The sequence below is a fragment of the Callithrix jacchus genome, chromosome 15 (assembly GCF_049354715.1).
Source record: "Callithrix jacchus isolate 240 chromosome 15, calJac240_pri, whole genome shotgun sequence".
In the NCBI taxonomy this organism is placed as follows: domain Eukaryota; kingdom Metazoa; phylum Chordata; class Mammalia; order Primates; family Cebidae; genus Callithrix; species Callithrix jacchus.
Window position 1 is genome coordinate 88,621,251 of NC_133516.1, and position 21,262 is coordinate 88,642,512.

General features: G+C 36.8%; 1 protein-coding gene across 1 annotated transcript in view; it reads left to right on the forward strand.

Moving 5' to 3' along the window:
• Positions 1 to 21,262, forward strand: part of CCDC191 (coiled-coil domain containing 191) — a 95,064-nt gene that overhangs the window by 5,278 nt on the left and 68,524 nt on the right. Inside the window, exons 3-7 of the mRNA XM_054246076.2 lie at positions 3,846 to 3,987; positions 7,568 to 7,711; positions 13,870 to 14,048; positions 15,524 to 15,747; positions 18,871 to 19,024. Of these exons, the coding sequence (XP_054102051.2) occupies positions 3,846 to 3,987; positions 7,568 to 7,711; positions 13,870 to 14,048; positions 15,524 to 15,747; positions 18,871 to 19,024 (843 nt within the window). The remainder of the gene's footprint in view (positions 1 to 3,845; positions 3,988 to 7,567; positions 7,712 to 13,869; positions 14,049 to 15,523; positions 15,748 to 18,870; positions 19,025 to 21,262) is intronic.

Here is a 21,262-nt window from a genome sequence, read left to right on the forward strand (position 1 = left end):
TCTGAGAGGCCAATCCAGATCTTACCCTTGCAGCTCAACTTGAGATACCCCTCTAAGTGGACAAATCCCACTTACCTACCTCAACCTCCTAATCCCATCTTGTACTACTCTTTTGCTTGGAATTATTTTGACATTTATATACACAGATGAAGCATCAAGCATTTGCTTTCATAAAAGTGATTTTAAATGGGTAGTTTAAAAAATTTATTACTCAAAGAACTATTTATTATATACGAGCATTCAGTATGTCAAGAAGCTCATGTTTGTATCCACTGGTTTGGAGGAAATGAAGGATTACATTGTAACTGCTGTTTCTGCCATCCACGTTGATAGAGACTACTAAGAATCTGGAGTGGACCATGGAATTGATGTGTGCTATGGGAAGCAAAGTAACACATATTGAGCATTTAAAGATCATGGGAATAACTGAGATAGTTCCTTTACAAGTAATATGTTTATATATAACATATTTACTATGACACACTTTTGAAGGTGTTCAGTTTTTTTTTTTAAATCACCCTGTGTTGCTTCAGTACTGTCCTTGAGTTGTTTATTGCACACATGATACAGGGAACCAAAAACGAACAAAAAAGTGAGCTTTTTAAGAAGAGAAAATTTTACTTTTGTTTCTACTTAATGCCCACTCCAGTGCTGGGAAAAGAGCTAGCCTTCAATCAGGACTTGCTGAAAGAGTAAGTTGTTAAATTGACAAAATTTAAATTTAAGTAATTAAAATTACTTAAATATAGGATGGCCCTCTCCTATGTCTTACATACTTATTTTGAAAAAAAAAATTAAGGATGTAATATTTTAAGACAAACAAATACAGAGATTATGTATAGTCCTTAGTATCATCTAGTAGTTTTTTTCTCCTCAAATCTTCATTTTAAGTGATATCCCAAACAGTTGCCTTGTTAAAGCCAAGCAAACATTTCTCTTTATTTCCTTGTCAGTACCAGGCTACCAGGCTGTCTCCTTCTTTATCCTTCAGTCTTTCTCCGCTTCTCTCCCAACCTCTCTACCCTGCTCTGTTAAGAACCTGTACAAATTCCAACTCAGGTAGCATGACACATAATACATAATTATTTCTTTCATCCGTAGCCTGAGGAACTAAGTCAAGTCTACAAATCTGTTTTTGTTGTTAATTTTTTGTCCATGGGTTTTTAAAACACTCAAGTTGATAGATTGATTAATTTGTATATTATTTACACATGTGCATATATAAACACATACAGTATATGCAAAATTCATCTTTCTGAGAATTTAAGAACCTGAAGAAAGACTATGTACCAACCATAAATCTAATAAATGATGTATGCTACCAACATAAACTTGAATGCATCAGAGGCTGTCAGAAATAATATGGGAATATAGGTGTCTACTAAGTGACTTCATAAGGAGTGAATGATATTTTCTTGACTCTAATGAGATCGTGTTTTTTTTTTTCTGGCTCATATCTTTGACTGTATGTTCTGTTTTCCACATCTTTTTCAAATTACCCTTTTCTTTTCAACTTTATTCCTCTGCTTCTATCTGGCTTAAAGCTAATATATGAAACCCACAAGAATTTGGATCGAAAAGCCCATGGCAAGTTTTGGCAGAGGGTCTACCAGTCTTTCCACAAGAGGCAAGAGGAAAAGCCATTTTCAAAATAGGTCAGGTGACAATATAAATATTGGAAAGTGCAGCTTTTTTGAATAAAGTTTTCATGTGTTCATTCCTTTAACAAATACTTATTGGGCACCTGTTAAGTGCCAAGCATTATTCTCAGTGCTTGGTTCTCCTTGAGAAAAGAACAAGAATCCTTGCCAGCATTCTACCTGAGGGAGACAGTAAGTGATTAAATATATGGTAAGATGGTAAGTACTATAGAGACAATCAAAGCAGAGGAGGGGGAGAAGGAGAGCTGGAGGAGAGTGTTTACATTTCATATAGGGTGGTCAGAGAAGGCCTTACTGGGAAGGTGACATCTGAGCAAAGGCTTGAGGAGGTGAGGGAAGGAGGCATATGGGTATCTGCAGGACAGCAGTTCAGGCAGAGGAGAAGCAAGTACAAAGGCCATGAGGTGGGAACACATTGAGCATATTTGAGGAGGAACAAGCGAGGAGGTCCATGTGGCTGAAGTAGAATAAGCAAAGGGAAGAATAGTGAGGGGCTTGGAAAGCTCACAAAGGGCCACGTGGTAGGACCTGGAAGCACATTGTAAGGACTTTGACGTTAATTCTGATTGAGATCAGGAGCCATTGAAGGCTTTCAAGTGGAGTCATGACATGATGTGGCTTTCATTTTAAAGGAGTCATTCACTGCTGTGGTGAGAAGCTATTCCAGAAAACCTGTCAGGAAATTATTGTGCCTGGGACCAAGGTGATAGCAATGGAGGTGATGGGAAGTGGTCAGATTCTATATATATTTTGAAGATAGAGTCAACAGATTTCCTGATCGATTATATGTGTGGTGAGAAAGAGAGAGAGAGATTGGATTAAGGACTCTAAAGTTTTCATCCTGAGGAACTGAAAGAATGAAGTTGTCACTATCTGAGTTGGAAGAAACACAGCAATTGGGGGGAAAGGTATTTGGGAGGGGAAAGTTTGGGGTTAAGTTGTAAAATAAGTTTTAACTTTTTTTTTTTTTCTTTTGAGACAGAGTCTCGCTCTGTCACCTGGGCTGGAGTACAGTGGCATGATCATGGCTCATTGCAACCTCCGCCTCCCAGGTTCAAGTGATTCTCGTGCCTTAGTCTCCCAAGTAGCCAAGATTACAGGTGCATTCCACCATGCCTGGCTAATTTTTATATTTTTAGTAAAGACAGGGTTTCACCATGTTAGTCATGCTGGTTTTGAACTCCTGACCTCAAATAATCCACCTGTCTCGGCCTCCTAGAGTGCTAAGAAGATTACAGCATGAGCCACCTTGCCCAGCTTTAAAATTCATTTAATTCAATTTATTTATTTTGAGACAGGCTCTCACTTTGTCACCCAGGCAGGAGTACAGTGGCATGAACACAGCTCACTGCAGTCCCAACCCTCTGGACTCAAGCCCAGCCTCTGAAGTAGCTAGGACTGTAGATGTGCACAACCATGCCCAGCTAATTTTTAACCAGAGACGGGGTCTCACTATGTTGCCCAGACTGGTCTCAAATTCCCAGGCTTAGGCAGTCCTCCCATTTTGGCTTCCCAGAATGCTAGGATTACAGGCATGAGCCACTGCACCCAGCCTAAAATAAGTGTTTTTAATCTGTGCAGGTAAACAAAAATGCTACTGCAGTTTGCCCACTTCTGCTATTTCTTTCCCCAATCTTGCAAATTTGGTCATGTTTTAACTAGACTCTTGCTGTTAAGTTAAAACATTCTAGATGGCTACAATTCAATGACTCTGTTTATCCCAATTTTATTGAACCTAATATATGATTGCCAAATATAAGATGGGAGTACTAATTTGCTGAAGTGTGGTTACTCTGCCTCTGGTTCATATTTATATGCAAGTCCTAAGGGCATGAAAACTAATAAAATACAATATTTTTTATTTAAAATATCTGTGTCTTAGGACCCTATCACCAATGCCCTAAACAAAAGTTATCTAAAGCTTAATAACCTTTTGTTCAAATATCAAAATTGTGAACACCTGTTAGAACTTGGTAAAATACCACAATTAATTTAATATTGTATATGAACCCCCCCAAAAATATTTGGGGGTAGATGTTTAAACCTCAGAGCTTCTCCAAAAATGGAAAAATGAATAAATCTTAGTAGTTGGTAGGAAATCAGATTCTTGAATAGGAGAGCAATTCTCTCTGAACAAATTTGTTGTCATCTTAATGGATTTTTTTTTTTTCTGTTATATTGAAGAGAGTGGAGAAGGCCTCAGAATTTGCAGTGTCAAATGCATTTTTTACTAGAAATTCTGATTTACTCAGAAGTCCCTGGGGCCAAATCACAGATTTGGAAACATTTGAGCAAATAGAGGATCACGATGAAATCTATGCAGAAGGTAAGAGAATTTGTTTTTTTTGCTGTGATGTTTCTAATTCTTAAAGCATAACCCATGATACATTTCAAAGTAGAAAATGGAAGCTTTTCTTATACTTGTTCTTAATTTCCCTTTCTTTCTACTGCCCTGAAGCTATTTTAGTCTGGAATTAACTTCAATATTACAAGTAAGGATATACTTAAGCCCCATTTTATTTCCAAAATTAGAACCACATCCAGATGTAGCTTGATACAACAGCTAAGCGGTGAATGTTCTCAGATACTAGTCCTGTGACAAAGATGGTAGGTTGTTCATTTGATCAGATATTATACAGATAATTTACCACAGTCTATAAATCAGTTTTATTCTTGATAAAGAGACCCTAAAAACAATCTAATCTTCCTGTGTTCCAGAAGCATTTACTCTTCTGGAATTTGGTATTTTTGTTACTGATGCCCTGAGGAACTCTGCCATTTAGGGGTGGAAGGAATCAGGAAGGAAGAGCAAAGGAGTCTGAGAAGGGAAGGCCACCATGGTAGATGGAAAGTCAAGAGTGTGCTGTCCTACAAACCAGCTTCCCTTTGAATTACTTATGTCTCCAGTTATTCCATTTATTTTTTCATTTATTCAACACACATATATTCTGTGCTAGGTACTATTTTAGATACTAGAAGTACTGTTTATGAACAAGAGAGACAAAGCCCTTGCTTTCATGAAATATTTCATGTGGGAATTAAGAAAATTTTGTGGTGATCCAGTAGTAAAAGTCATTCACGTTCAGACCTGAGTCAGTGAGGAGCAAGGAATCAGCTGAAAAATGTGATGGGGGACAGCATCCCGGCAGATGTAAAGGGAGCATGAAGTACAGACAGGCATGGTGTGCTGCAGGAAGACAGGCATGGTGTGGCTGGAGTTTCCCCCAGAGATAAGCTGGCAGGAGTGAGGAGAAGGAATGTCACATAGGGCTATCCAAGCCTGGGGAAAGAATTTAGATTTCATTCTGAGTATGACAGGATAGAATTGGAGGGTTTTAAGCAGAGATGTAATATGACAGTTTATAAAACACATGAAGAATGTAGCAGGGTGTGGTGGTGGGTGCCTGTATTCCCAGCTACTTGGGAGGCTGAGGCAGGAGAATCACTTGAATCTGGGAGGTAGAGTAGGGCAGCTAGTGGGAGCTATTGCAGCAGTCTGGGTGAGCAGTAATGGTGACTGGTTTAGAGTGGTTGATAGAGAATGGAAATTGATTCTGAAATTGACATGGCTGGTCTTGCCCACCCTACCTCCCACCCTGCCAATAGAGATACACAATATACTTTAGCTTATTAAGGGTTCTAAGAAGTCCTGTAGTTAAAAAGAAATGCTTACTAGCCCCATTTCCCATGCTGCCTATACCATGAACCTCTTTTTATCCTGAAATCAGCATATTATCCTGAGAAACTAGTGATTCACATCAGGAACCTGATTTGGTGTATGGATGGAACACCAATGGACAGAACATGGTTTTCAAAGGTTTATATCATTTTTTTCTCCTCTCATCAACTATATTAATGTTCTGTGAAAAGTAGTGTTCTGAAGAACATACTTTGAAAATCTGCGCTTTAAGATAGTTTGTATACTGGTGTGGTCTAACACGAGGTATTTCTACAGTTTAATGCCTCCAAGGGAAGTTTTATTTGTTTTTGGGGGGTACTTCTTAGTAAATCCCCATTTACCAATACATGTCATTTAGTAGGTATAAATTGTTTTGCATATAAATTATTATACACATAAATGTTTGAATTATTACACACAAGGGCTGCTTAGTAAATACTTTCTCCCTCTCTCTCCCTTCCTCTGAAAGCCAATAGTATTTGTTCCTAGTATGCTTTTAACACTTAGTTTATATTACTCTGATGTATTTTTTCCTATTTTATCTATATTAAATGCCTCTTGGCATCATTTAATATAAGCAACCCATTCCCCAAGAACTATGCAATAATGATCATAATAATGATGAAGGTAATGATAAAACAGACAAAAGAGCTGTCTGATAATAATAGCATTATTATCAAACAATCATAATGTGATGAAGGTTATGCTAAAGCAGGCACTTTCCCCTATACCTAAATAATTTAAGGAGATTTTCTCAATAGCATTAAGAAATCCAAATGGAAGTTGGCTTTCAGGATATCAGTCTTTGATTTTCCTCCTGCCTCGATGACCTCTCCTTCCTAGTCAGCTTTCCTGGTTCCACCTTATCTCTTTCATCCCCTAAATTCTGGAGTTCCTCAGCACTTAGTCCTTGAACCTCTTCTCTTTCTACCTTCCTCTGTTGGTAATTTTATCTATTTCTATAATTTTAAATACAGTCTGAGTGCTGAAAATTCCACATTTATTTTTTCAGCTGTCTCCTGAAATCCAGAGTATTATAGCCAATACCATATTTGACATCCCTGTTTGTATGTCTCATAAACGTCTCAAAGCTAACATGTCTGGGACTGAACTCCTGATCTTCTTCCTCAAACCTGCTGCTCCCTTGGCCTTCCCCATCTCAGTAAATGGCAAAAACCTCATAGATTTCTTTTTCTCATGTCTCACATCCAGTCCATCAGCAAATCATGTCAACTCCACCTCAAAACATTCTTTTCTAGAATCTGACCATTGTTAATACCTCTACTTCCAGGTCCAGGCCACCATCTCCTCTCTCCTGGATTATTGTACTTGTTTACCAATTAGTGTTCTTGCCTCTGTGCTTGTTCCCTATAGTTTAACTTAAGAGTCAAAGTGATTCTCTTAATTAAATTACTTCTCTGCTCACATCTTTCCTGTGACTTCCTATTGCACTCAGAGTAAAAGCCAAAGTAGCTAGAATAGTGTCAGGACTCTAAGTAGGGGGTTTCAGCCTCAGAACTATTGACATTTTGGGCTAGAGAATTTTTGTGGGGGCTTTTCCTGTGAGTTGCAGAATATTTAGTAGCATCCCTGGCCTCTACCTCCTAAATGGTGGTATTGCTTCCCCCAGTGATGACAACACAAAATGGCTCTAGACATTGGCATAAGTCTACTGGGGCCAAGATTGCACCTGGTTGGTAACCATTGCCCGAAACACTCCCCTAAACCTGATCTGCATATTACCTCCAACCTCATCTCCTACTGTCTCCACCTCACTCACTTCTCTTTGACCACACTGGCCTCCTCACTGTTTCTCCAACACTGTAGATACTCCTGCACAGGACCTTTGCATTTGCTTTCCCTCTGCAGAGAATACTATTACCTCATAGGTCCTCACTTATCTCACTTCCTTCTCCTCTTTGCTCAAATATCTTTTTCTCAGTGAAGCTTTCTTTTATCTCCCAATTTAAAACTACAACGCCCATCTTCCATTTCCTCCTGTCCCTGCTTTTGCTCTTATTTATTTGTTGTCTCTCTCCCCTAGTTGGAATGTAAGCTTCATGATGCTAGGGCTTGTTTTTCCAGTTTTGTTCACTGCTGTGTTCCTGCATCTAGAACAGTACTTCACACAGTAGGTACTCAGTATTTATTGAATAAATGAAACAGTGAGTAAAGAAAATCTCTGAAGCAATTAAAATATTTAAAATTTGTTTTTCTTATATTTTAGCTCAAGAGCTGGTCAATGACTGGTTAGACACCAAACTTAAGCAAGAATTAGCAAGTGATGAAGAAGGTGATGCTAAAAACACTGTGTCCAGTGTCACTCTTATGCCGGAAGCCAGTGGCCATTTGAAATACGACAAGTTTGATGGTAAGAACTTATCTGATTGTTCTAAGCTTTAACATCTAATGAATGTGTCTAAGAACTCTTTATAATTGTTTTGAATAACAAATGGTATGTATTTGACTTTTCTGTGTTTTGTTTAGTTTTATTATTGGTTTTAATTTATCCTTATTGAATGTTAATTTCTTATGCTATATCTTCAGTAAATTCATGGTGTTTTAAAATTAAAATATTCTATTACAGTCATCCCTTACTATATGTGAGGAATTCCTTCAAGGACTGCCCAACCCCCACAGATACCAAACCTCTCAGATGCTCTAGTCCTGTGCATATCCTTCTGTATACTCTAAAGCATTTCTAGACCACTTATAATACGTAATACGGTATAAATACTATGTAGTTATACTATATTTTAAAATGTTTATTTTTTATTGTTATATTATTATTATTTTTTTTCATATATTTTTGACCTGTGGTTGATTGTATCCAAGAATGTGGCATCTGCGGATAGGGAAGCCAAACTGTATTTATAATTCTGCTTATGATTATAATAGCAATTAATGCTGTTTAAGAGTGCTTCTTCCTCATATATTATTGGACTATTTACTTTGATGAAGAGTACATTCAAATACTCATATGTAATTTTTGTATTTATAAAATGCTGCTTATTTCTCTGTTAGTTATTACTTATAATGGAGGTTATTACTTTTCTAGTTTGTGGGTTGTTTTTCCAGAGGAGGCAAAACTCACGGTTGTGCACAGAGCCAGTGTCAGACAGGTTAGATGGCTGACGTGTGAGAGTTTATCTAATATACTTAAGGGTCTGAGTATTTTTCCCTAAGCATAGCGATAGTCATGGTATTGCTGGGGCAGCTCCCCATGCATGACTCAGATACCTTTGGCGAATACATTTCACATCATTCCCTTTGTTTAGGACCCTGCAAAATCCCCAGCTTGGGGATCACAAAGCTATGAACTTGTAAAATTAAAAGAACCCTTCAAGACTAGGTAGTCTGATTTACCCTCCTCCCTGTCCCAGACAGAGATCATTCTATAGTGTCCCTAATTTGTAGTGATGTATCCTCTGCCTGAACACCTCCCGGAATTGGGAGCCTGCACTTTGGGAGGAGTCCATTCAACCCCTCTGAGGCTATAATCCTCACAGAAGTTTCCTTTAGTTAGGAGAATTAGGATTTTGTCTTCAGTAACTTTTTACCCTATGATATTACAAAAAATAACATGTTCTTAATGTAGGAGTTGTTACCATATTTGACCACTCATGTAGTTCTCTGTTTCCAGATTAAATAGCACCAGTACTCTCAACAAATTTTTATACCACATGGTTTCTAGGTCTTATCATCCTTGCTGCTGTCTTCTGGATATTTTCTAGTTTATTAATGTCATTATTAAAGGGTGGTATTTCAGTACTTCATATTTGTTCTGAAGCAAATATATGGAATCTAATGAAACTGTTCTTTTGATACAGTGCTAATAGATCTGATTATGTTCCTTTACTTAGATTGGTTGATATCATCTAGTATCATAACAGGCCTCAATCATCATAAGCTGGTTGAGGTTTTTTTTTACTGAAATATTGAACAAATATTTACATAACCATTAAAAAGGATATTTACCAAAAATATTAATTAACATATTATCTCAATAGACACAGAAAAAGCACTTAACAAAATACATTCTTTCTCAGCAAACTAGTAATACAAGAGAAATTCTTAAACTTGATAAAGGCCATTTACATAAGACATGTGGAAAACAAATTCAAAATTATAAGCGTAAGCTTTATCAGGAATTACATTAAATATAAATGCATTTAATTAAACACTCCAGTCCAAATGCATAGATTGGCAGAATGGATTAAAAATATATGACTTATTGATATTCAAGAAGGGAATAATGAAAAGAAAGGAAAAAATATATATGACTTAGTTATATGCTATCTACAAGAGATACATGTTCAATTTAAAATAACAATAGGTTGAAAGAAAAAGGATGGAAAAAGATAACCATGTAAACAGTAACCAGAAGAGAGCTACAGTGGCTATGTTAATATCAGAAAAAATAGACTTTTTAAAAAAAATTTATATTTTTGAGACAGAGTTTTGCTCTTGTTACCCAGGCTAGAGTGCAATGGCGCAATCTCGGCTCACCGCAACCTCCGCCTCCTGGGTTCAAGCAATTTTCCTGCCTCAGCCTCCTGAGTAGCTGGGACTACAGGTGTGCACCACCATGCCCAGCTAATTTTTGTATTTTAGTAGAGATGGGGTTTCACCATGTTGACCAGCATGGTCTTGATCTCTTGACCTTGTGATCCACTCGCTTTGGCCTCCCAAAGTGCTGGGATTATAGGCGTGAGCCACTTTGCCTGGCTGAGACTTTTATTTTTATTTATTTCTTTGATTTTTAATTTTCCCAAAAATAGACTTTTCAAGAAAAAATTATCACTAGAAACAAAAAGTGCATTTTCTAACAATAGAGAAGGGTCAGTCCATCATGCAAACATAACAATTATAAATATATATACACTGATAAAAGAGTCCCAAGGTAGATGAAGCAAAAATTGACAAATTAAAGAGATAAATAGAATTCAACAATACTACAATCATGTGTTGCTTAATGAAGGGAATAAGTCCTGAGAAATGCATCATTAGGTGATTTTGTCATTGTGCAAACATTATAGAGTGAACTTGTACAAACCTAGATGGTAGAGCCTACTACACAACTAGGCTGTGTGGGATAGACTGTTGCTTCTAGGCTACAAACCTGTACAGCATATTACTTAATACTACAGGCGATGGTAACACAATGGTAAGTATTTGGGTGCCTAAACATATACAACCACAAAAAGGTACAGTAAATGTACAGTATATAAAAGGTAAAAAATGGTACACCTGTACAGGGTATACCATGAATGGGGTTTGCAGGGCAGGAAACCAGGGCCGTCGTGAGTAAATGTGAAGGCCTAGGATATTTTAATACGCTACTGTAGACTTTATAAACACTGTATACTTAGGATACATTGAATTTATAAAAACATATTTTTCTTTCTTCAATAATAAATTGACTATACCAAGTATTGGTAAGGATGTGGAAGAACTGGAATACTTCTATATATTTATACTTCTTTATGAATTTTTAATTTTTTCTAACATTTTGACTCTTTTGTGACACTTAGCTTAAAACAAACAAATTGGAGAGCTGGACAAAATTTTTTTTATTCTATATATCTTTTTCTATTTTTGAAATTTAAATTCTTTTTCTTGTTAAAAAATGAAGACATAAACACACGTTAGCCTAGGCCTGCACAGGGCCGGGATCATCAATATCACTATCTTCTCCACATCTTGTCTCACTAGAAGATCTTCAGGGACTATAAGATGCATGTAGCAGTCATCTTCTGTGACAATATTACCCTCTTTTGCAACACCCCCTGAAAGACCTGCCTGAGGCTGTTTTACAGTTACCTTTTTGTTGTTTTTTGAAACAGGATCTCCCTCTGTCATGCAGTGGTAATGATAGCTCACTGCAGCCTTGGACTCCTGGGTTCAAGCAATCCTCCAGCCACAGCCTTCCTAGTAGCTGGAACTACAGGTGTGTGCCACCACACCCAGACAATTTTTTTTCTTTTTTAATAGAGACAGGGTCTTGCTTTGCTTCTCAGGCTGGTCTCTAACTCCTGGGCTCAAGCAATCCTCCCATGTCGGCCTCTCATAGTGCTGGAATTATAGGTGCGAGCCAGTGTGCCTGGCCCAATTTTTTTTTTTTTTTTCTAAGAAGTAGGAATAGACTCTAAACTAATGATAAAAAGTATAGTATAGCATTTACATAAACCAGTAACATAGTCATTTATTATCATTATCAAGTATTATGTACTGTATATAATTATATGTGATATCTTTTTTGTGTGTCATATTCTAAGATTTTTTGAGGGCACTCTACTTTATTTTAACTTATATTTTAAGTCCAGGGTACATGTGCAGGACGTGTAGGTTTGTTACATAGGTAGACATGTGCCATGGTGGTTTGTTGCACAGACCAACTCATAACCTAGGTATTAAGCCCAGCGTCCATTAGCTGTTCTTCCTGATGCCCTTCTTCCCCCTGTCATCCATGACAGGCCCCAGTGTGTGTTGTTTCCTGCAACATGTCCATATGTTCCATCATTCAGCTCCACTTATAAGTGAGAATTCAGTACTGGTTTTCTGTTCCTGCATTAGTTTGCTGAGGATAATGGCTTCCAGCTCCATCCATATCTCTGCAAAGGACATGATCTTGTTCCTTTTTATGGCTGCATAGTATTCCTCAAAGATCTAGAAGCAGAAATTCCATTTGATCCAGAAATCCCATTATTGACTATGTACTCAAAGGAATATAAATCAATCTATTATAAAGATACATGCATATGTATGTTCATTGCAGTGTGCACTATTCACAATAGCAAAGACATGGAATCAACCCAAATGCCCACCAGTAATAAATTAGATAAAGAAAATGTGGTACGTGTGCTCTACTTTTATATGGCTGTTAGTGTGGTTGCTTTGTTTATACCAGCATCACCACAAACACATGAGTAATGCATTGTGCTCTGACATGATGGCCACAACATCACTGGGCAATAGGAGTTTTTCAGCTCCATTATAGTCTTATGGGGCCACCTTTGTATACACGGTCCATTGTTGATGGATGTGTTATTTGACACATGACTATAGTTAGAGACTTCAATACCCCACTATCCATAATCTTTGGAACAACTACAAAACATAATCAAGGAAGATGTTCAATAACATTAGTCATTAGAAAAGTGCAAATTAAAACTACAGTGAATTACCACTGCATATCTTAAAATGGCTTAAATTTGAAAGACTGACCATACCAAGTATTGGTAAGGATCTGGAGGAATTAGAATACTTCTACACTGCTGCTGGGAATGTAAAATTGTACAACCACTTTGGGCAACAGTTTGATAGTTTCTTGAAAAGGTAAGCAGTTAGCTGTAATATGACCCAGTCGTTCCACTCCCACTCACTTTCCTGACAGAAAAGAAAGCCTATTTTCTGGGAGCTGTTCATTTGTGGACTCAACCGACCATGGATCAAAAATATTTGGGAAAAAAATAATTCCATCTGTACTGTACATGTACACTTTTTTCTTGTCATTATTCCCTAAACAATACATATAACAGGTATTAACATAGCATTTACATTGTATTGGGTATCATAAGTAATCTAGAGATGATCTACAATATAAGGGAGGATGGATATAGGTTATATACAAATGCTACACCATTGGATATCACAGATATTTGAACCTTCTTGGATTTTGCTATTCTTGATAGGTCGTTGAACCAATCCCCTATGGAGGGATGACTGTATACAATGTTCATGACAGCTTTATTTGCAATAGCCAAAACCTGGAAACAACTCAAATGTCTATCAGTGAATGAATGAACAAATTGTGGTATATTCATATTGTGAAATACTACTCAGCAATAGAAGGTGATAAACTATTGATACACACAACATGAATGAATCTCAAAGTATTTGTGCTGAGTGAAAGAAGCTAGATCAGAAAAAGAATACAATGTATATAAGTGTATGATTTATATAAAATTCTGAAAAATGAAAACTAATATATAGTGGTGCTTACTTGGAACAAAGCTGAGAGGCAGGAGTGAAAGGAAGAGATTACAAATCAGCATGAGGACTCTTTGTGGGCTGATGGATATGTTCATTATCTTGACTGTGGTGATGATTTTACTAGCGTGTGCATATATAAAAATTTATTGTAGACTTTAAATATTTGTAGTTTATTATATGTCAATTAACAATAAAGCTTTTTTCTTTCTTTCTTTCTTTTTAAAGTGGTAGAGTTCTCAAGATTGTTTAGATTGAAGTTCCCAAGGTTGTTTAGATTGAAATCTTTTAGATTTGGCAGTGAAGGACTCTTTAGTGAGTTGGGTGAGGGCAATTCTTGGTAAGTGGAGCTTTTTACTTTTAGTTGAAAGTAATTACTGGGGGCTGTACTCAACCAATTGGCATGATCAGTTACTATTTATTGAACACTTGCAGCTTTGTATTTTTGTTGGACTAGGATTCTTTATGTAAATGTGAATATTATACTAACATTAATTTTTTTTTAATTTCCCTTTTCTGTTGTTCTGTTTCCCCCAGATCTATGTGGCTATTTGGAGGAAGAAGAGGAAAGTACCACCGTTCAAAAATTTATAGACCATCTGCTCCATAAAAATGTGGTAGATTCTGCAATGATGGAAGATCTTGGAAGGAAGGAAAACCAAGACAAGAAGCAGCAGAAGGATCCTCGTCTTACCATGGAGATGAGACATAAGCAGGTGGGAGGGAAAAACAAAATTAAAATGGATAACAGGAAGCAGTCTTTGTGTAACACATTTAATAAGCTTAAATAAAGACATAGGCTTTATTATGAAAAAGGGTGCCATCTGTGGTTTGGTTAGGAAGAATAAAAATAAAATATAAGAACTTCAGAAGAAAAATAATTCTCATAAACTGAGGGTAGGAAACAATTTATTTAAGAAATAGCCCAGAAAAGAATAATTGATTTCAACTAGGAATATTGAGATAAACCTTATTAGTTTGAATGTGGTACTTCCTATTATAAACACCTAGATTGTGTGTGCTTGAGTTTCGTTTTCAAATTGTAACATTAATATTATTAATATTCTGGAGAATGTTACAGGATAATTCCTTTCCAGACAACTGAAATTCACTCATTTTGTGATTATAATTTAAAATGGAAGACAGATCTGAATTGAAACAAGTTCAGCTGTTTTGAATTAGAAAAGCATGTGAGAACTTTCTTTTCTCCAAAGGGAATAGTAGGTTATTGCAAAAAAGACTGGTGTCTCAACACTTTGTAAAGGAGTGCCAGGGAATCCAGAACTAAGACTGAACCGGAATTAGTGTCTGTACGTGTGTGTGCCATCTTTGCATAACACGGAATTTCTGATTGCCAAATTTGAAAATAACTGCTTTAAATCATTCAATCAGGGTGTATGTAATCAGTACTGGGGATATTAGAGAAATGGGTAGAAGTATGATTCTAGTTTGGATTTATGACAAAAGGGAGGAGAGAAGGTTCAATAAGATATATGGTCATTGTCTGGCAGTCTTATCAGAAGTCTTATCATAAGTCTTATCACAGTTTGAGAATAAGATAAAGGTAAAGTTAGGTGAAGCAGGAAGGAAAGGACCTTTCTTTAATTCATAGCTACCCTTGCCCTCTAAAGGATTAATAGGTTTGAAAAACAATGAATGTGCTTGTTCATGTTTTTGATTTCCAAATAGTATCCAGAATCACTGCTATATTTACCTAATAATAGAAATGAATGAAGGATTGTGGTGTTCCTTAAGGCAGTAAATCACTGTTCTGTCATTCACAATGTAGTGTCCAAAAAAGTTCTGTTCTGCTTAAATTATAATTAGAATGCAGACAGGAACTAAGTATAATAAAAGCAGTAATGTACACCTTGGACAGTCTTACAAGTGAGAAATCATTACTAAATGAGAATCCAGAACTTGGGATCTGAGTCATTAGATTCTCACCCTTTCTGTGATGTGGATCATTCCTAGATTGTTTGAGTCATCTTCATCTGATTTCATCTAAAATTTTATATTGGCCTTTCCCAGTAAACAGATGAATTCCTCTTATCCTACCAATAAACAGTGGAGTTCTCGGCCAGAATATTTCAAACTGGTTGTATTCTGAACTTCAGAATATGTTGTAAGGCTTTTCAGATCCCTTTCTACTTGAAAGGCCACATTTCATCTTTATTGTATTTGCTTTAAGGTAAAAGAAAATCACTTAAAACGTGAGAAAGAACTAAAGTGCCAGAGAATAGAAAAGGCCCTGAAAAAATCGGCCTTCTTGGAGGCTCAGTGTCTGGTGCAAGAAGAGAAGAAAAGGAAGGCTCTGGAGGCCAAGAAAGAGGCAGAGGAGATTCAAAGGGAGATGGTGAAGCTTCGGCGGGAGATAATTGAGAGGAGACGCACTGTGAAAGAAGCATGGAAAATGTAAGCCAGTGTGATAAGCACTGTGGAGTTTCTCTGTTTAAGCAGTCATTTTAGAAGTGCTCTGAAGTTTTTAAAGTGCACAAACATTGCAATAACAAAATGCAAAAGAGAAATCACTCACTATTCCACCATCTTAACAAATTAATTTCATTTTTCCCTGTTTCCTCCTGGTCTTGATCCCTTTACATGCTTGATTATAACCATAAAGTACCTTTAATTTGTAATTCTGCTTGTTGTAATTAACACATTGCCTGGAGTCCTGGGGTGTATATATTACTCCACTGGGTTCCTATATCGTAATTTATGTAATGACCACCTCCCCATACTGGTAAACATTTCAGCTACTTCATATTTTTCACCATTATAATATTGCAATGAGCATCTTTAAGCATAGAGCTTTTTCACTCTTTTGAATCATATTCTTAGAAAAATTCTTAGGAGTGTAATTTCTGAGTTAAATGACACAAGTCTTTTTCTGGCTCTTGAAACATTGCCAAATTGCTTTCAAAATGGGTTGTACTTGTTTATCAGCAGCAGGTCAGTTTAATCATCCTCTTCTCAACGTTGGGGAGTATTATCATTTTCAACATTTTTACACTTTTGATAGGTATTATATTGAGTAGTTTGCATTTCTTTGGTTAGATAATATTTGTAAGGTTGAACATGTTCAGTAATTGTGTCTTAGTCTGTTGTGAATTGTGTGTCTTATTTTCTGATAATCGTAGAGAAAGTCACCATTGCCTTACTGCCACTGATAAAGAAAAAGAATATCTGAGATAAGAGGAAGATGAAAAATAGTCCTCACAGGATGTAGTACTGTTATCCATCCTCATGCAGAAAATGAGCTTCATAAGTGAAATAACTAATGTATTTATTCTGAGAAACAGCAGTGATGCAGGAACTGCAAAAGTCTTGGAACAACGTGACTAAAGTGTCTTGACTACTCAAACTGAGAGGCCGCAAAGACCTATTAAATAATCCTTTCCACCCCCATCAGCCTACACAGCTTTCCCCCCTGTGTTCTTGATTGCTCTCATTCTACCTAATTTAAAACAGCTCAGCAGTGGACATGTGCTTTACTCCTTTAAGTGCCAGGCTGAGGCCTCCTCCAGATGCCATTCCTTCCAGAAAGCAATCACTGGTCTTTTACTGAGTTCTTTCTAAGGTCAGCCTTCCTTTTCAGATTGCTCCCAAGCCCTGGAAAAACTAGGTTGACCTAAAATAAATTGTGAAAACAAGTAGCATTTAATGGTTGTAGGATGCTCTGCTCACTGTGGGCACTCAACAAATGTTCACTGACCAGTCATTTCTTTTAAAAGTTAAGATCTTTTCCATGGTTACAGTGAAACAGATAATATGTTCTACTTCTAGGTTAATGAACTGGTTTAAACTTTCCAGAAAGCAATTTGGCAATAAACAACAAGAGCCATAAAATAGTCTTATCCCTTGACCGAGGAATTACAGCCTTAGGAAAACCACCCTAAGAAAATTGTCAGAAATCCAGTTAAAGATTTGTGCAGAAAGGTAATTTAAATAACATTATTTATAATAACAGACATTCATAAATATTGGAGAAATTGCTAAGTAATGGCTGTATAGTGAAACAGGACTGACATCTTTTTCTGGGTAGAAACATGGATGGCTTTTACGGGTGTGGTGGCACACACCTGTAACCCCAGCTACCTGGGGAGCTGAGGCAGGAGAATCACCTGATCCCAGGAGGTGGAGGTTGCAGTGAGCCAAGATCATGCCACTGCACTCCAGCCTGAGCAACAAAGTGAGCGAGACTCCATCTCAAAAGAAAAAAAAATAAAAGAAAGAAATATGGATGGCTTTTATACCTCCCCAGTTTTTCACAATGAGCAGATACTTCTTTAAAAACGGATATATTCTAAAGTTATTTTAGGAAATCAGATTAGTAGTATTAGAACTGTATTTCTTTAACAATCACTATCCCCTCTCTGTAACCATGTTACAGCATTGTTACAGCATTTATAGTTTGGAAAAAGTCAATGAAATTTTTATTGTTGACAGGTCTTTTAAACCTATTTGTAAGCTGTCTTAAATCTGCTTCATTGCCTATTTTTAAAGTTATCTCTTTCAATATTCTTATTAATTTCAAAGGGAAAAATAAGAATTCTATAATGGAGAAGCCACCTTAACCAAGTGATGAAGGTTAACATCACCAGTAATACAACATAACACTGTGTACCCTCTGTGTCCTATATGAGAATGAACGAGAGAATATCTGTAGGGTATTCTGGCATCTTTCTGCATTTGAGTTTCCACAACTGTGAAGTAAAAGTTCCAGAAAGACCAGGTGACTAGCTGGTTTGTGGCCAGAGTTCTTGAATTCTGATTCCTGTCTAGGTGCTATGTTTCCCACATCATTAACAGTATATACTTTATACACATACATACACCTGTGCAGTTAAACACACTGCAGTAAGAAGGCCATAGCTATGAGCTTGTTTGAATTGGTGAGCAAAAGAGGAACGGGCTGGATGAGGAAGACTAGACAGGTGAGTGAAAAAGAGGATGACCAGAAAGATGAGCAACAAAGTTACTAAGGCAATTCTGGTTACTTGCCTAAAGGCCTTTTCCTTCTTAAGTTCTGTGTTTTTCTCTTTTCAGCTATTTAAAAATTATTCTAGAGTCCATGCCCTCCTTATTCAGTAACACCTGATTCTTTTGTTATTCCTCTTTCAAGAAACCTTGTAAAAGGCCGTTTAGTAAAAATCTCATTCCTTTCTTACTTGAGAATCCTTTTTTCCCCCATTATATGGGAGAGAATTTATATCTGTATTACAGACTACCTAGTAGCTGTTAACTCTCAAATTTTGATCAAAGTATGGCTCAGTGTTCAACTCCATAAAAATACTGAAGTATCTATAATACTTTCTACTTTTCAAGGTACTTTATAACATTTTATTTCATGTAATCTGTATTTTATAAAGGAATAAAAGAAGCTCCAAAAACTTACCCCACTGTGTAATTTTAGAACCAGATCTAAAAATTTGTGTATTCCGAAGGAAAATTCAGTGTTTATTCTACTGCAGTAGGTTGTAATTGCTCATCGTTAATTTTATTATAAATATGTGTATTTTTATTTGTTATTAATAGAGAGAAGAAAAGGCAAGAAGAGAATTCTCAAAATAGTTCAGGAAAAGTCATGTTTCAAAATACTCAGGTTCTTCTGGATGAGGAAAAAATGGCAAAAGAAAGAAAAAGGAAATTGAAAGAATTATTAATCCAGATTTTCAATGAAAATCAAAAGGTGGGAAATGCAATGTCTCTTTACTCAGCATTCTGTAGTATAAATGACAAAGAGCTCCACCTGAGATGGGATAAATACTACGTCCAGCTGGACCTCATCACAAATACCAAAACTGCCCACAGTATTTATTGTGTGTCCAGCTGACCTGGTGAGCAGGGCAGTACATGAATCCCCTGTACTGAGGCTATTCTTTATATACTCTGGTGGGATCCTGGGAAATTACTGGAGTGAGGGAGGTAAATTGTGGGCTTCTTCCAAAATCACCTCTTAAGAATAGCATTTAACTGTTATTAATCTTAACTAAGGCATCTCTCTGGCAATTTTTGAAAGCTTGACTTCCACTTTGACAGTTGTAAGGACCATTGTGTTCTGGATCATTCAGAAGATACAAGAACTGGTTACTTGCCTTTTAGTAGCTCTGATCCTAAAGCAATGATACACTTATACCTGTGCTTTTCTTTTTAATGGTCTATGTTTTATTTTACTTTTTCTCCCTTTCTTTTACTTTGTCTTTTTGTAAAAATAGTTTCCTGATTTTTAATATAAAAGTGAATATTCTCTTCAGGCTACTTAAGCAGTTTTTTCAATATAGTGGGATTGATAAAAGTATGAATTTGGGGATTATAACATTTCAAGTAAAAGGATTTACTGGGCAGATTTATAAATGAAAGGATTAGATAAGAAAAGATAAATATGTATATTCTACATATCCTACAACACCCACCCCAAGGCCTTAGGCATTCCTGAAGTTATGAAAGTTGATGAAATAAATATCTGAATGAGTGGATTTAGCAAGAGGAAAGAGAATGTTAGGAAGATACTGAGGGAGCTTGATAAATGTAGAAATAGACTTACAAAGGTCCTGGAAATCAATAACAGGAGTTTGAATATGATAGGATGACAAAGATATGAGGGAAAAAGTAAAGTAGTCAAAGAGAGTTCTTTTTTTTTTTTTTTTTGAGACGGAGTTTTGCTCGTTACCCAGGCTGGAGTGCAATGGTGCGATCTCGGCTCACCAGAACCTCCGCCTCCTGGGTTCAAGCAATTCTCCTGCCTCAGCCTCCCGAGTAGCTGAGATTACAGGCACGCACCACCATGCCCAGCTAATTTTTTATATTTTTAGTAGAGACGGGGTTTCACCATGTTGACCAGGATGGTCTCGATCTCTTGACCTCGTGATCCACCCGCCTCAACCTCCCAAAGTGCTGGGATTACAGGCTTGAGCCACCGCGCCCGGCCCAAAGTGAGTTCTTAAAAGCGATAGCCACATTTGATGGTGGCATTTTGAACTTATAAGAGGTTGTAATTATTCAGTTATTAACCAATAAAAATTTGGTCAGAGTTTTGGCTTCAAGAAAACAGAGGGAAATATAGTAGGAAGCAACGTAAGAGTTGGAATTAACATTTTGAGAAAGATTAGCAAAGACTTAGATTCTGCATGAGACAGATGGAATTAGTATTCCTCCAATAATAACAGTTCAGTTTTCTAAGAGAAACAAATATTCAGGGTGTCATCTTGAGAAGGCATAAGGAAAAAGTACCATGGTATATTTCCCAACAAATTAGAGACAAATAAGATGTGTTTCCTAAAAAATGTTTAAATTGTATTGCAGTCCACTGTACAATCATATACATTTTAGATGGAACTGCCAAATGTGAATGTTAGACACATATGCACAGTTTTACAAAATTAGTGGCCCATCTAAAACAGATTACTTAGTTTAAAAATATTTGACATGGGGCCGGGCGCGGTGGCTCACGTCTGTAATCCCAGCACTTTGGGAGGCCGAGGTGGGTGGATTACGAAGTCAAAAGATCGAGACCATCCTGGTCAACATGGTGAAACCCTGTCTCTACTAAAAATACAAAAAATTAGCTGGGCACGGTGGCGCGTGCCTGTAATCCCAGCTACTCAGGAGGCTGAGGCAGGAGAATTGCCTGAACCCAGGAGGCTGAGGTTGCGGTGAGCCAAGATCGCGCCATTGCACTCCAGCCCAGGTAACAAGAGCGAAACTCCGTCTCAAAAACAACAACAAAAAAAAATATTTGACATGGAAAAGTTGCAAAAATAGTGCGGAGTTTTCTGAATACCCTTCAGCCAACTTTTCCCAGTGTTAATATTTTACGTAAGCATAGTATAATTATCAAAACTAGAAAATTAGCATTGGTCCGAGCCATTAAATACCATGAACTAAACCATAGACCCAATGAGAATATCACCAGTTTTTCCACTAATGT